Source organism: Geotrypetes seraphini, chromosome 15 (genome assembly GCF_902459505.1).
Source record: "Geotrypetes seraphini chromosome 15, aGeoSer1.1, whole genome shotgun sequence".
NCBI lineage: Eukaryota > Metazoa > Chordata > Amphibia > Gymnophiona > Dermophiidae > Geotrypetes > Geotrypetes seraphini.
The window spans coordinates 43,348,898-43,363,912 of NC_047098.1; the positions used below are offsets into that span (position 1 = coordinate 43,348,898).

A 15,015-nucleotide genomic window follows, 5' to 3' on the forward strand; every position below is an offset into this window, starting at 1 on the left:
AAATTAGTCATATGAATGGTTAAAACGTGGATTAACTGTTGCTTTAACTTCAATCTACAACATTTGATGAAATTAGTTCTACCTTTGGCATTACAGGGTAGATCTTCTATAGCTCAATAGACAAGTCAAGGGATATGCCTTACCACAGCAAGACAGTATATAAAGATTAAGAAAACTCACTTTGTGGGCAAATCTGAAAATAGGATTGTTAAAACAACTTCATGCTAACATCTTATGGTTAAGAATAAGTTTACTTTTGTGATATAGTAGATATGTCAATCTTTTTATGTTCCAGGTATGTAATGAAAATTCTCTCTTCAAAAGCTTGTCACGCTATCTAGTACGTCGTAAGGACCCTGAGCTCTGGGCTAGTGTCTTGCTGGAAAGCAACCCTTACAGGAGACCTCTTATTGATCAGGTAAGTGTCTTTCTGGTGGGCTAAATGTGTATAAATCCATGATCTGGCATCTATGATCTGGTATCTATGATCTGGTATTATCTTTTCACCATGCCAGACTGTGCATACTTTTTTTCCTTTATTTGTGGTTCCATTCTGATTTTCCTTTTTTATAGGTTGTGCAAACAGCACTGTCTGAAACTCAGGACCCTGAAGAGGTATCGGTTACAGTAAAAGCCTTCATGACTGCAGATCTTCCCAATGAACTCATTGAACTACTGGAGAAAATTGTCCTAGATAACTCTGTTTTCAGTGAACACAGGTACAATTGTGAGGGTATTTATCTTTTACAAAAACGAATGGAGGAAACCAAGTTCTGTCTGCATAGGCATGGGGCTTGACAAAATACCTACAGTCCAGCTTAGTTTGTTAATGCAATAAACTTTACCAGCACCCTTGCCAAAGAGCAAACTCTCCCATAACTTTTGAGAAGCAATATTTGCAACAGGATTTCTTTTCCCCTGCCCTTGTGGTCATTGGTATTGAAATGGTGGTAGACTTAAATAACTGTAACATGGAATCCTAATGTTAGTACAGAACTTCCTATAAGACACTTAACTTTATTCAGGAGCCATAGATTTCCTTTTTTTCCTTCTAATGCAGAAATCTACAGAATCTCCTCATTCTCACTGCCATCAAGGCTGACCGTACTCGTGTTATGGAATACATCAATCGTTTAGACAATTATGATGCCCCAGATATTGCTAATATTGCCATCAGTAATGAACTTTTTGAGGAAGCTTTTGCTATCTTCAGGAAATTTGATGTGAACACCTCTGCTGTGCAGGTATGAATTTACATCCAAGAAAATTTTATATGCCTTTACATGAATACTTTCTTGTCATTAAGAATTGTTTAAATTTTTGTGGTTGCATGTGAAAGACATGTTCCTGGACAAGCATCCATTTAAAAGCAGGAGAAGAGTGAGAAATGTTGGACTGTTGACTTGATATTTCCATGATTTGATGCATTTTACTTTATTGGCAGGTACTGATTGAACACATTGGAAATCTGGACCGCGCTTATGAGTTTGCTGAACGATGCAATGAACCAGCTGTATGGAGCCAGTTGGCAAAGGCACAACTGCAGAAGGGAATGGTCAAGGAAGCTATTGACTCGTATATCAAGGCAGATGATCCATCTTCCTACATGGAAGTTGTTCAGGCTGCTAATGCCAGTGGTAGGAGATGTTTCCACATTTTCAACTCTGGTACCCTGCATAAAACTGCCTGGAAACAGGATCTTTAGTTTTTAAATCACTCTTTGCATTTCCTTGAAGTTATTGTAGAATGATTTTATCATATAGCCTCTAGGTATGAAAGGCTGTGGTGGATTTTGTTTTTTCAAAATATGACACATGGTAGAGAGGCAATTCAGAAACCATATGTGGTTTTATCAGAATCTCAGTCGTACACAAAATGGATTTTCTAAATTATACTGTATGTGAACAGTTGCACAAGGAAACAAGACTTTGTTGCCACTTTTACCCATTAATTATTTTGTGAGTAAAATATGATTTACACCTAAAATAAAGAGGGCTATTTGATAATAGGTCAGTTCTTGTACAATCCCACTTTATTCCAGGACTATTCCCGCCCTCCCTGAGAATCTCAGAAAGGAATGGAGCTAGCAGAGGCCTTGAGCATGCACAAATGCACAAGGCCCCGTTCCGGCCCAATACACAGCATTGGCCTCAGCTTCAGACAGGAAAATAACAGTGCCAGTAAAAACAGTGCGGGTCAGCCAGAGGGAGGGACAGATGTGCCGGTCATCTGGTAGGAAGGTGGTAGCACTGAAGTGCCCGTTGGGCAGGGATGAAAACAAATGCAGGTTAGTGGCTAGGGAGGTGGTAGGACTGAAGTGCCAGGCGGGCGTGGTCAGGAACAGAAGTGCTGGTTAAGGGGGGATGTAATCTTCAAAGAGGGTATTTTGATTTATATTATCAGACATTTTAGAGGGGGGGAAAAGGGTTTAGAGGGTTGGGATTTGGGGTTAAAGTATTGGACTATGCAGAATAATTATTATCTTAGTTAACGTATATCATTTTAGTATTTATCTGCTAGTGTTGTGGTTATTCTTATATTATATGCTGTAATATTTTTAATTTATGTTTCAGCTATGCTATACATTAAGTGCCATATTGCTTGATTTTATCTTTGATTTGTGACTTATCTATTTTTATGTCTTAGGGGTCCTTTTATCAAGCTGCGTTAGCAGGGTTAGCGTGTCGGACATTTCATCATGCGCTAACCCCCGCGGCTGGCTAAAAAACTAACGCCTGCTCAATGCAGGCGTTAGCGGCTAGCATGGCAGGCAGTTTAACGCGCGGTATTACGCGCGTTAAACCCCTACCGCAGCTTGATAAAAGGACCTTTTAGTCTTTTGTTTAGTGTTTATATACAAAATCTTTTCTTTTTTTAAGGTTTATGTCGGGGAAGCAAAGAAATTAAAAGGAGACATTGTAAAGTTAAATGTATTAAAATGTATGGCAAAAATGCCTAGTTTTTGTAGATTGGCTTACAATGATAACCCAAGTTTCTAACCTCGGTTTATATTAGTTAACCTTTTCCCCCCCCTTTTTTTTTGGGGGGGGGAGAAGGTTACCTCAGTTTATATTCAAATTTATACAGTAGGTCCTTCCCTTTTAAATGGATTGCACAGTTAATCTGATTCTTAGGCATACAGGATTAATCTAATTTATTTTGGCACCAAACTATTTCCTTTTTTGATATTAAAGTATCCCTAGATTTGGGGAACTGGGCCAAGGTGAATCTTCTGTGACTGGGCAGTATTGAGGCTATAATAAGGACAGTGCTTCCACAATATATTTACTTTTTTCAGACATTACTTGCTCAGATTAAGAAAGGATTCTAAACGTATCAGTATAGGAAAATATGTATCAAAAAGGTGCCCTTCAAGGATAAGGTAAATTTCTTATTAGGACCAAGGAAAGAGGCTTGACAATGTCCAATTTGTGGAACTATTTGGCATGTTTACTACAGACTATAGTGGAATGGCAGGAAGGTCAACCTAAGCAATGGGTGATTTTTGGACAGAGTATATACTGTTATCACCTACCTTAGTTGGCAGGAAGGAAAGGAAATTTACATTGAACTTGAATCCTGTGTAATTGGGCATGTTGCAGGGAAAAATACTCCAGGGGAGATGCTGTTCATATGATACACCTATCAGATACAAAGAAGAATGAGTTAAACAAGGGTGTGGGATAGCTAGAATTTTAAGAGGTGTGGAGAAGTAGGAATGTATGTATGGGACAGTTTCTATTGCTGGGAAAAGGGGTGGTGGCAGGTGGTAAAGTTTTTGAAAAAATTGAGGAAAAAATTTAGCTTGGAGCAGGGAGACTTAATTTATTATTTAACCTGTAAATAAGGAAGCATCAATCAAAACATAAAATTGAACAAAAGATAGGTGTTCAGAAAACACATGAATTATTGCTAGCTTCCCAGATGAACTGTGATGATCTGTAGCTTTTAGTCCATTCGGAATGCCAGAAGGTGGAAGAGCAAGCTACTTTATTTAAAAAAAAAAAAATGTATTGACTTTAGGGAGAGAATTGAAGCCAAAGGAATGGGCAGGCAAATTTTAAGAGTGGCAAAACTTTTCAATTGCTAGCAGTATTTAGAGAATACATATTAATTTCTATCATATTGCTACTATGCAACTGCAGAGCTGCAAAGGATCCTGAAGGTGGGGAAAGGAGGCTATTGGCAGAAGTATGGAGGTCATAGAACCTTTCTGCACGTAGTGAGAGTGTCCAGTAATCCAGCAGTATTGATCCCAAATTTTTGACTTTGGAAGTAGTATTATTTATTGTCAAGTCCCAGGTTTGGAAGGATCCAAGGATTAACTATTATGTCAGCTGCTTATTTGGTGCTGGTGGTGAATTGACAGTCTAATCCAGTAGTTCCCAACTCTGTCCTGGAGGACCACTAGGCCAATCGGGTTTTCAGGCTAGCCCTAAAGAATATGCATGGAGCAGATTTGCATGCCTGGCATTTCCATTATATGCAAATCTCTCATGCATATTCATTAGGGCTTGCCTGAAAACCTGATTGGCCCTGGTGGTCCTCCAGGACACAGCTGGGGACCATTGGTCTAATCGATCATCGGGGATTTGAGAGGCGATAAGATGCAGTGTGTGTGATGTATAGATTAAGAGCTGTGTGATCTAATGGAATAGTACAATTGGCGAAGACGTGATCATACTAACATGATGGCAGATAAAGGCCAAATGGCCCATCTAGTCTGCCCATCTGCAGTAACCATTCTCTCTCTCTCTCTCTCTCTCTTACCATTCCCTCGGGTTTTTGCAGCCCAAATACATGACTTTGCATTTCTTAGCATTAAATTTTAGCTGCAAAATTTCAGACCATTCTTCAAGCTTTACCAGGTCTTTCTTGATGTTATTCACACCATCTGGCGTGTCTACTTTATTGTAGATTTTGGTATCATCTGCAAAGAGGCAAATCTTACCTGACAACCCTTCTGCAATATTGTTTATAAAAATGTTAAAAAGAACAGGCCCAAGAACAGAACCTTGAGGCACACCACTGGTAACATCCCTTTCCTCAGAATGATCTTCATTGATCACTACCCTCTGTCACCTTCCACTCAATGAGTTCTTGACCCAGCCTGTCACTTTGGGACCCATCCTGAGGGCACTCAGTTTATTTATTAGACGTCTGTGTGGAACACTGTCAAAGGCTTTGCTAAAATCTAAATACACCACATCTAGTGCACATCTTCTATCCAATTCTCTGGTCACCCAGTCAAAGAAATTGATCAGATTTATCTGACAAGATCTACCTCTTGTGAATCCATGTTGCCTCTGGTCCTGTAATCCAAAGGATTCCGAAAAGTGACCATTCTCTGTTTTAGAAGTGTTTACATTAATTTGCTTACCATAGAAATCAGACTTACCGGCCTGTAATTCTCTACTTCTTCCTTACTTCCACTTCTCCAGTTCTCTGGTACCACTCCCGACTCTAGAAACTCATTGAAAAGGTCAGTCAGCGGAGCTCCCTCGGATGTACACCATCTGGCCCCATTGCTTTGTCTACCTTTATTTTAGCTAGCTCCTCACGAACACAACTCTCTGAAAATCGATCACTGTCTATTACTCTTCCATCCCTATTCACGTTTATCTTCTGCAGTTCCGCTCCCAGCATTTCAGCCTTAAATACAGAACAGAAATAATTATTAAGCAATTTGGCCTTTTCTTTATCCGCTTCTACATACTCCTCCCCTTCACCTTTGAGTCTCACAATGCCACTTTTGCGCTTCTTCCTTTCACTAATATATCTAAAAAATGTCTCGTCTCCCTGTTTTTACCTTGTCAGCTATTTTTTCTTCCATTTGCATCTTTGCTTTCTTGACTACACAACCAGCCTCTCTTAACTTTTCCAGATATTTTTGCCTTTCTTCCTCTTTCTGCAATCTTTTGTAGTTTATGAAAGCTAATCTCTTATTCCTTACCTTCTCAGCTACTACTTTTGAAAACCAAAGCGGCCTTTTCCTTTTCCTTTTACTTACTTGTCTCACAAAAAGATTTGTCGCCCTTATAATTGCTCCTTTCAGTTTTGCCCACCGCATTTCCACTCCTTCCAGACGTTCCCATCCAGACAATAATTCCTTGATGTAAATCCCCATCCTAACAAAGTTCATATTTTTAAAAGTCTAGAACCTTTGCTTTTGAATGAGCCTTCTCTATACCCATCTTAATATTAAACTGTACCATGCAGTGATCACTGGATGCCAGATGATCACCCACTGTAACATCAAAAACACTTTGTTTGTAAGCACTAATACCAGTATGACCCCATCCCGCCTGGGTTCCATTACCAACTGCTGGAACAGTTCTCCTTGTAGAGCATCCAGGATCTCCCTACTTCTAGAAGACCCCGCAATAGGGATACCCCAATCAATATCTGGGTTATTTGAAATCTTTGGAGAATTAATCTTCTTTATGGGGGAGAGAGTATTTAGGAGGAAGTTATTCTATTGGAATGAATCTTATAATGGGGTTGCTGAGATGTCTTAACACTTGTATTCTTTCAGAATTGAAATTAAAAAAAAATATATATATGGAATAGATTCCCAGTAAAATTAATGAAAATAAAATTGTCAATAGAAGTCAAAAAGCAAAAAGGCTACTGGTATGCCACATATTATCAAAGTCAGGCAAACTAAATGGGCTTTATAATTTTGTCTGTCATTGTATTTCAGTGGTAGGAAAGATTAGAAGGTGCACTGTAGGTGCAAGGAGAGAAATAAAGACAAAATAGCACATAAAGGATGCATGAAAGTGATAGAGTAGGTTTTAAATAGTGTGGAGATAGTACCAGCAGGCGGCAACTGACAAGCCAACTGGGTTGTTGACAGCAGGTTGGTAACTGGGTGTTGGCCAGCAAGACCACAGGGATCCAAGAGGTTATATGTTCTAGTTTTAGTCTTATAGCCCGTTTATAAAGCTTGGTTGTAAGACATGAGGATGAAGGCTGATGTTGGATTAGGATCATCTACTTCTCTATCCAGGATAGTAGAAAAGCAGTGAGAGAGAACAAAAACTGACTTGATTAAGAAATATCCCAGAAGTGGACACAGACTTCTGTAGCTGGCAGCTAGAGTATATCCATAGAATCTAGTGAATTTTTCAGTTGGCGTTTCTGCTGTCATTTACTTCAAATAAGCAAGTTCTGATGATCCAGTTCAATGTTGGATCCATTGATATTAAGGAAACAAAATGAAGGTTATATTAAGGAAGAATTGCTTTTTACATATTTCACTTGGAACCTGTTATCTGGAAGCTATGAAATTATACTGAAAATAACTAACTTCTCTTCAGGTAATTGGGAAGAGCTGGTGAAATACTTGCAGATGGCACGCAAAAAGGCCCGGGAGTCTTATGTGGAGACAGAACTCATCTTTGCTCTGGCTAAAACCAACCGCCTGGCTGAACTAGAAGAGTTTATCAATGGACCTAACAATGCCCACATTCAACAAGTGAGTGTTGCTGTTGCATGCAATTTGGTAAAGAAACATATTTTGCTTAATTTTTGGAATCTGTATAATACTCTATGCTTTCTTTTCTAGGTTGGTGATCGCTGCTATGATGAAAAAATGTATGATGCTGCTAAGCTGTTGTATAACAATGTCTCAAACTTTGGTCGGTTAGCATCAACACTGGTTCACTTAGGCGAATATCAAGCAGCTGTTGATGGTGCCAGGAAAGCCAATAGTACTCGCACATGGAAAGAGGTACTTGTTTCTTGTTTTTGTAATCACCTGGAATAACCTAGTTTGGATTGGTGGGTTAAATATTTTACCAAATATAACACAAATGTAGGAAATACAAAAATATTGAAGCTATATTTTGAATTGTTTCATTTATGAAAGATTGTGGTATAAATGTGGATTTCTTTTTAAGCCAAAAACCAATTTTGAATTACTTGTCTTGTTTAACATAACTTTTGAAAACTTAATTCGTAAATGTTAAATTTTAGGTTTGCTTTGCTTGTGTTGATGGGAAAGAGTTTCGGCTGGCCCAGATGTGTGGCCTTCATATTGTGGTACATGCAGATGAACTGGAGGAACTCATCAACTACTACCAGGTAATGGGGTGGGAAAGTAGTTGGAAGTGACGGAAAACAGACATTGAAAGGGACTTGTACAAATTTGTGTTAAGATTACACTGAAACACTGCTTGTAAAATAGGATTAAAATAGCATTGTTATATGCCCAGTTATATGGATGCCAAAACCTAGACGATAATTGGAACAAACTTTGAGGTAGCACCAAAACTTCCTGCCCAGGAGCCTGTCTGCCTGTCTTTGGTGTTTGGATTTTGTATGTTTGTGTATGTGCTTAAGCTTGATGGTTTCATTCATAGACACACTTTCAGATATTAAGTCACTTCCCTTGTACTTGGCAGAATAGCTTGTAACAGTTTTGGTTTTTTTAAATATTTAGCCTGACACATTTGATAGCTCAAGGGTATGAATTCATTACAAACAGATGCTATTTTCTGCTTGTGTAAGTTTCCAAGTTTACTTACTATTTAATATACCAACCATCGACAAGTATCTGGTCGGTTTACAGTACTAAAATTTTTTTAAAAGTATAAGAAAATAAAACTGAATTTTGTTTATACTGTGTAAGAATGGGTCTCTTTCTTTTGACTCTGTAGGACCGAGGCTACTTTGAGGAACTAATAACAATGTTGGAAGCAGCACTTGGCCTAGAACGTGCCCATATGGGAATGTTTACAGAGCTAGCAATCTTATATTCTAAATTCAAACCCCAGAAGATGAGAGAACACTTAGAGCTTTTCTGGTCTCGTGTGAACATTCCCAAGGTAAATATCTAAAGGCAAATTTAACAATGTATGAATGCAATTGCAATAAAACATGTTTGATTCTTGTGAGGCATGTTTATGGTGATGTGGTTATTTTTATTTATTTTTTTAAGAAAAGTGTGTCTAGAATATTTATGTAAGTGACAACAAAATAGCTAGAAATAGACTAATACTATGTATTTGGAGTAATAGTAATTTTAAATTTTACACCAATTGTTTAAGAAAACAGGTAAATCTGGTGGTCTAGAGAAAGTATATTTCTTGTACATTACTTTGGCAAGTGGTTTTGTTTACGTATTAAAACATTGTCTTGTGCACAGGTGCTAAGAGCAGCAGAACAAGCTCACCTCTGGGCAGAATTGGTGTTTTTGTATGACAAATATGAAGAGTATGATAATGCTATCATCACAATGATGAATCATCCAACAGATGCATGGAAAGAAGGACAATTTAAAGACATCATCACTAAGGTACAGTTTGCCTTTGAGCACAATATAGCTTCTCAGGATGGAAAACTGGCCTTGAAAATGCAGTGATAAATGAAGTGTGTTGGACTTCTTGCAGATGAGATTTCTGATCAACTTGAGACTCTTAACAATACATGGTTTAGAGCCTCTACGGACTGGCCCAAATGGACTTTAGAACCTTGGTAAAATACTTGGTGCTCTATCTTCCCAGGTATCTTGATATTAGGACTCAAGCATCCATACTTGAGCACGTGATCTTCAACTGGAATAGTGGGTGAAAGAAACAGTATTGATTGAACCAAGCTATGAGCACACTTTGGTCTTACTGGCTCATTTGGATTATATTAACTCTTTATATTAGCTTAAGTAAGTATAATTTGAAAAGGCTGCTACTTATAATAACATAAGAATAGCCTTACTGGGTCAGACCAATGGTCCATCAAGTCCAATAGCCCATTCTCACGGTGGCCAATTCAAGCCACTAGTACCTAACCAAAACCCAAGGAGTAGCAATATTCCATGCTACCTATCCATGACAAGAAGTGGCTTCCCCCATGTCTTTCAGAATAACAGACTATGACAGCTATGATCATATTACCCCCTGCTGAAAGTCTTGTATTGGCTTCCAGTTTATTGGAGAATCCAGTTTAAATGTGCCAGTATAGTATTCAAAATCTTGTATGGGATTTTTTTCCCTATTGATTATTCTCTCATTTAATTCCCAACAGCCACTACATTCCAGGGGAATTCATAAATATAAGCTTGCCTTCCCCTCTATTAAGGGAATTAAAGCCTTAGGCAAGATATGGTGATCCTTTACCTTTTCTTTTACTAAAATTTGGAATGATCTCCCTGTAGAAAAGTCAGACTTCTTCCTTCTTTATCAGCTTTTCGTAAAACTTGAAAACTTATCTACCGTATTTTAGAAATCCTTAACTGACACTCTAATTTAAATCAAGGTTTATACATGATGAAGCCTGCACCTTATTATTTTGTTCTCCTTGCTCGGTATATAAGACCAAGGATTGGATTGGAGAGATGGAGGAGTGGGTATAATGGTTAGATCAGCATGTTGTGAACTAGAGAGACAAAGGTTCAGAACTTCAGATTCTGCTGTTACTACTTGTGGCCTTAGACAAGTAACTTAACATTCCATTGCCTCAAATACAATCTTAGATTGTAAGCGCTCGGAGGACAGGGAAGTAACTTATGTGCCTAAAGGTAACTCACCTTGAACTATTTCTGGGAAGGTGTGAGCTAATTACTAAACTTAAAATTTGAAACAGGCAAATAGTATGTTCTGTTGCTGAGCCATAGTGCTTTAGAAAACCAATTATGACTACTGCTTGACTGTTGTGGAACAACACTGCTAGTTACACAGCAATAGACTAGAGGCTGTATGAATAGTTTAATAGCTCTCTGTTTTTTAGAATAGAAAATATACTTCAAATGTAGATAATTACCTGCTTTTGTATACAGAACTTGAACAGTAGCATTTCAAATATTAGGATTATTTAGTTATTTCAGCATTCTTAAACTTTCTGTTATACTTTTTTTATATAGGTGGCTAATGTCGAGCTGTATTATAGAGCAATCCAGTTTTATTTGGAATTCAAACCTCTGTTACTTAATGATCTCCTTATGGTGCTGTCGCCTCGGCTTGATCACACCCGTGCTGTCAACTACTTTAGCAAGGTATGTGAGTTTTGGATTTATAGAAAATGGAAAAGTGTCAAGTGTAAAGGAGAACAGAAAATTAGTTCTGTTAACTGATTCTGCAGAATTCAGAATTGTGCAAAAATATTGCTAGGATGAGGCTGCATGATTGCAGGCATGTGAGGAGAATTCTCATGAACTGAGTATCTCCAAATACTCTCTTTACCTCAAAAGTTTTATAGAATTTGAGGGTCTTTCATTCTACTTAGAACAACCAAATTCTCATTGATCATGGAAAAACCTCTGCTGCATGACAGTCTTTTAATTTAAAATTAGTTAGCACTAAACTATTTTTCTCTTTGTTTAGGTTAAACAGCTTCCGTTGGTAAAACCATACTTACGTTCTGTTCAAAACCATAACAACAAATCTGTGAATGAGTCTCTGAACAACCTTTTCATTACAGAAGAAGACTACCAGGTAGGAGAAATTATTCTTGCTGCGTTAAAATAATGGGCAGAACCCATTGACCTTAAGTTCTCTTTGGGAATAGTTCATGATCTAAGTATGCATGTGACAGGTGACATACCTAACTAACTACAAAGAGATTTCATGATCTCTAATGTTAAAGATGTAGCAATTTAATATGCATTTTAAAATAAGCATATAGAGCAGACATGTCAAACTCTGGTCCACATTGGGCTGAAATTTGGCCCACCAGACAGTTTCAAATTTCCCCTAAAGCTGGCCTGCTGGTACAAGCGCCGCACAATCTGTAGGTTCACAGGACCGTGCCAGAGGAAACGTGCAGCTGAGGATACGGCGGCCTGCTAGGATTGCTACAGCCAACCAGTGATCCTTTGTAGGCCACGTGAACCTACAGATGATGCGGCTAATGTTGGATATTGTTTTTAAAGTAGGGAAACATTTTTGCAGCAAAGATGAGGATATAGATATTGATGCCGTTTAAGTCAAGCTAGTTTTAAAGATCCATTGTTCTGCATTTTATGCCAGAAGTGCAACATGGATGTTACAAGCTGAAACGACTGACTACACTTTGTATTAAATGTTTGAAATGCAGGCATTGGTATACTAGAATTGAGCCTATTGTAGCATGTTAATTCTTTTTAAAAATACTTGTTGGGACACTGTGCATTTATGTTTTGTGGAAATAAAGATTTGGGATTACAAAAAAAGTTGAGACGACGTGGGGTTGAAGATGTCGTAACCCTATACTTCTACTAAGGCTAAGCCTTAGTCGCTTAGGAGTCCTTTTATTAAGGTGTGCATTTAGCGCATGCTAAATCAGCATACCTTAATAAAAGGACTCCTAAGTATCTTAATTAAAAATTCAGCCCGTGACTTAGCCTTTTTTAATTTTTTTTTTCTTCAGATTTCGGCCCCTTATGTGATTGAGTTTGATACCCCTGATATAAGGCTATGTTCCTCGTCCAAAAGAGGCTTTTTTTGTGGGGGATTGATGGGGGGGGGGGTGGATTTTGTCAGATGCACAAAATAAGTAAAACTCTTTGTTGCTTATGGTCTATTTTCAATTTTGTTTCCATTTGACTGGTTGCTTCTGCTCCTTCTCAAAGGCACTGCGCACGTCCATAGATGCCTATGACAACTTTGATAACATTTCTCTGGCTCAGCGTTTGGAGAAACATGAGTTGATTGAATTCAGAAGAATTGCTGCCTACCTTTTCAAAGGCAACAACCGTTGGAAACAGAGTGTGGAACTGTGCAAGAAGGATCGACTCTACAAGGTTTGATACGTGAGAAGCAACTTTTAAACCAAAGTGTGCCAGATTAGAGAGTCCATAGAAGCCTTAAAGGTAGATCAAGTGGGAAGGAGAAAATGATTTTATATAAATAGTGATCCATTTTTTATGGCTTAACTTTAACTGTGATTTTTTTTTAATTCAAATTTTTATTGAACAAGTACCCATCCACATACACAAAAACCATCTTGTGTAAATAGTACAAGTAACAGTTTGTTCAATACACATTCATTCCCTAGTGTATTTAACTCTGCTTTGGAGGAAAGTGTTTTGGATATACTTGTCCCATATCAAAATAAATTTTATTCTTTTAAGGGTAAGCCTAGTCTTCCTCAATTCCATTATTGAACCAAAACATTGGGCAGTTCTGTAATTGTCCTTGTTTGTAGTACACATTTCTTGCCAACCACCCATATGAGTAATCTATATCTACTCCTTTTTTCCTGTGCTCTAAATTTGTTATATCCAATAATAATCCCAAATATGTCCTTGGAATCTCATGGCCCACTATCCATTCTAGCTAAAGAATTTCTAGACATTGCCCCAGGTACAGAGAAACCCCCCCAAAAAAACCTTAGATTAAGAGACTACTAGGGACGGAGAACATATCTACATATAATATGTACAGTATTGTGTGCGACATGTAGCACTAAAGAAATGATTAATAATATTCATTATTCTAATACAAGTCTAAAAAGCTTGCAAATAAGTGTTCTAGTGCAATAGGTATGTCATTCTGGATAAGAGGGCATTCTTCCCATGCTTGTGAGCCATGCAGAAGTAATCCATTCCAGATTTTCAACTCCTCCTCCTCCAAAGGATTCTGCTGCCCCTTCAGTTTTTCCTTTTGCACGTGAGCCGGAAGGTGTCTTTCTGATCTGCTCTGTATATTTCTTTATTTTCGGTATTTTTCAGTTTCTTGTAGCTATTAGGGCACCAGAGCTCCCTAATGAGGGAACAATTCTGCCTGCCTGGAGAAGAAGCAGACTTGGGTCTGCAGCCAGCAGGTTAATCCTTTGGGGTCCTGTTTGGTCAGCCTGCAGAAACTATTGTGGAGCTCATACCTAGTAGCTTAGCTCACCTACTGAATCACATGGGCTTGAGCGTAGGCTGTTAGGTCTCCACAGGAGGTATCCACAGAGGGCTCAGTGGGTGCTCTTCAGGGTGCTGGCTGCAATTTTGCCTTCCCCCCACTTCCCCCCCATTTTCATGCATGGAGGTTGAGGATCAGTCCAACTGGCAGCCTGAAGATCTCAGTGTTTGGAGAATTGGCTAAGGCATGACCTTCCTTGCGTCATTCTTTCCCTGTGTGGGATCTTAACATTGTTCTGCAGGGCATTGTGGTAGCCTCTTTCCAGCCACTGAAGGATGCTTCTTTTCTGGATCAGACGATCGAGACTGTCTTTCTAGTCACCATTGTCTCAACACAGCAAATTTTAGAACTTCAGGCTGTTTCATGCAGGGAACCCTTTCTATGGCTTACGGAAGTGGGGGTAGTTCTCTGTACGGTATCTTCTTTTCTGTCGAAGGTGGTTTATGATTTCTATGTCAACCAGGAGGTTCGTTTGCTTGTTTTGCTCCATTGGATTGGAATGAAAGGATCAAATCTTAAGCTATTAGGACATCAGGAGAGTCTTGCACCACTATTTGGAGAAGATTAATGACTTTCAGCTGTTTGATCTCTTTGTCCTGACTAATCCGTCTCGGCAAGGTAGGCCTGCTTCTAAGCCCTCGATCGCCTGTTGGATTTGTATGACCATTTCAGTGACTGACTTCACCCACAGTAAGCAGCCGCCGGTTTCTGTTATGACTCACACATGTTGCGGCCTTGTGGGCAGAGTCTTGAGCGATTCATCTAGATGATATTTGCAGGGTGACTAGTTGATCCTCTCTTCATACCATTACTCGGTTGTCTGAGTGGATGGGGCGGCTCGCTCTGATGGCCAATTTTGGGGCCTCGATGTTGTGGGCAGGCTCTTCTATTCCTCCGTAGATGTTGCCATTGCTTTGGTACGTCACCTAGAGTATGGAATCCAGAAGGGACGTAACAAAATGGAAGATTAGGTTTTTACCTTCGATAATCTTCTTTGTTAGTCCCTGTAGAATTCCATACGACCCACCCTCTCTGTGTAATAAGCTCAGTTGTTTTGAATAGCCTGCTTTCTTTCTGTCTCGGTTATTCTCCTTACAGGCTTCAGAATTTTCCAACCAGTCAACAGATCCTGTTGGCAGTTCGCTCTTCTGTGAGTACGAGGGCCGTCTAAAAAGTATCAGACCTTAAT

The 15,015-nt window shown here is 38.8% G+C and overlaps 1 protein-coding gene across 1 annotated transcript in view; it reads left to right on the forward strand.

Moving 5' to 3' along the window:
- CLTC (clathrin heavy chain) overlaps positions 1-15,015 on the forward strand; it is a 210,295-nt gene that overhangs the window by 161,895 nt on the left and 33,385 nt on the right. The window contains exons 18-29 of the mRNA XM_033921311.1: positions 296-418; positions 574-719; positions 1,061-1,244; positions 1,445-1,637; positions 7,323-7,480; positions 7,571-7,735; positions 7,981-8,088; positions 8,664-8,831; positions 9,152-9,301; positions 10,862-10,993; positions 11,322-11,432; positions 12,548-12,718. Of these exons, the coding sequence (XP_033777202.1) occupies positions 296-418; positions 574-719; positions 1,061-1,244; positions 1,445-1,637; positions 7,323-7,480; positions 7,571-7,735; positions 7,981-8,088; positions 8,664-8,831; positions 9,152-9,301; positions 10,862-10,993; positions 11,322-11,432; positions 12,548-12,718 (1,809 nt within the window). The remainder of the gene's footprint in view (positions 1-295; positions 419-573; positions 720-1,060; positions 1,245-1,444; positions 1,638-7,322; positions 7,481-7,570; positions 7,736-7,980; positions 8,089-8,663; positions 8,832-9,151; positions 9,302-10,861; positions 10,994-11,321; positions 11,433-12,547; positions 12,719-15,015) is intronic.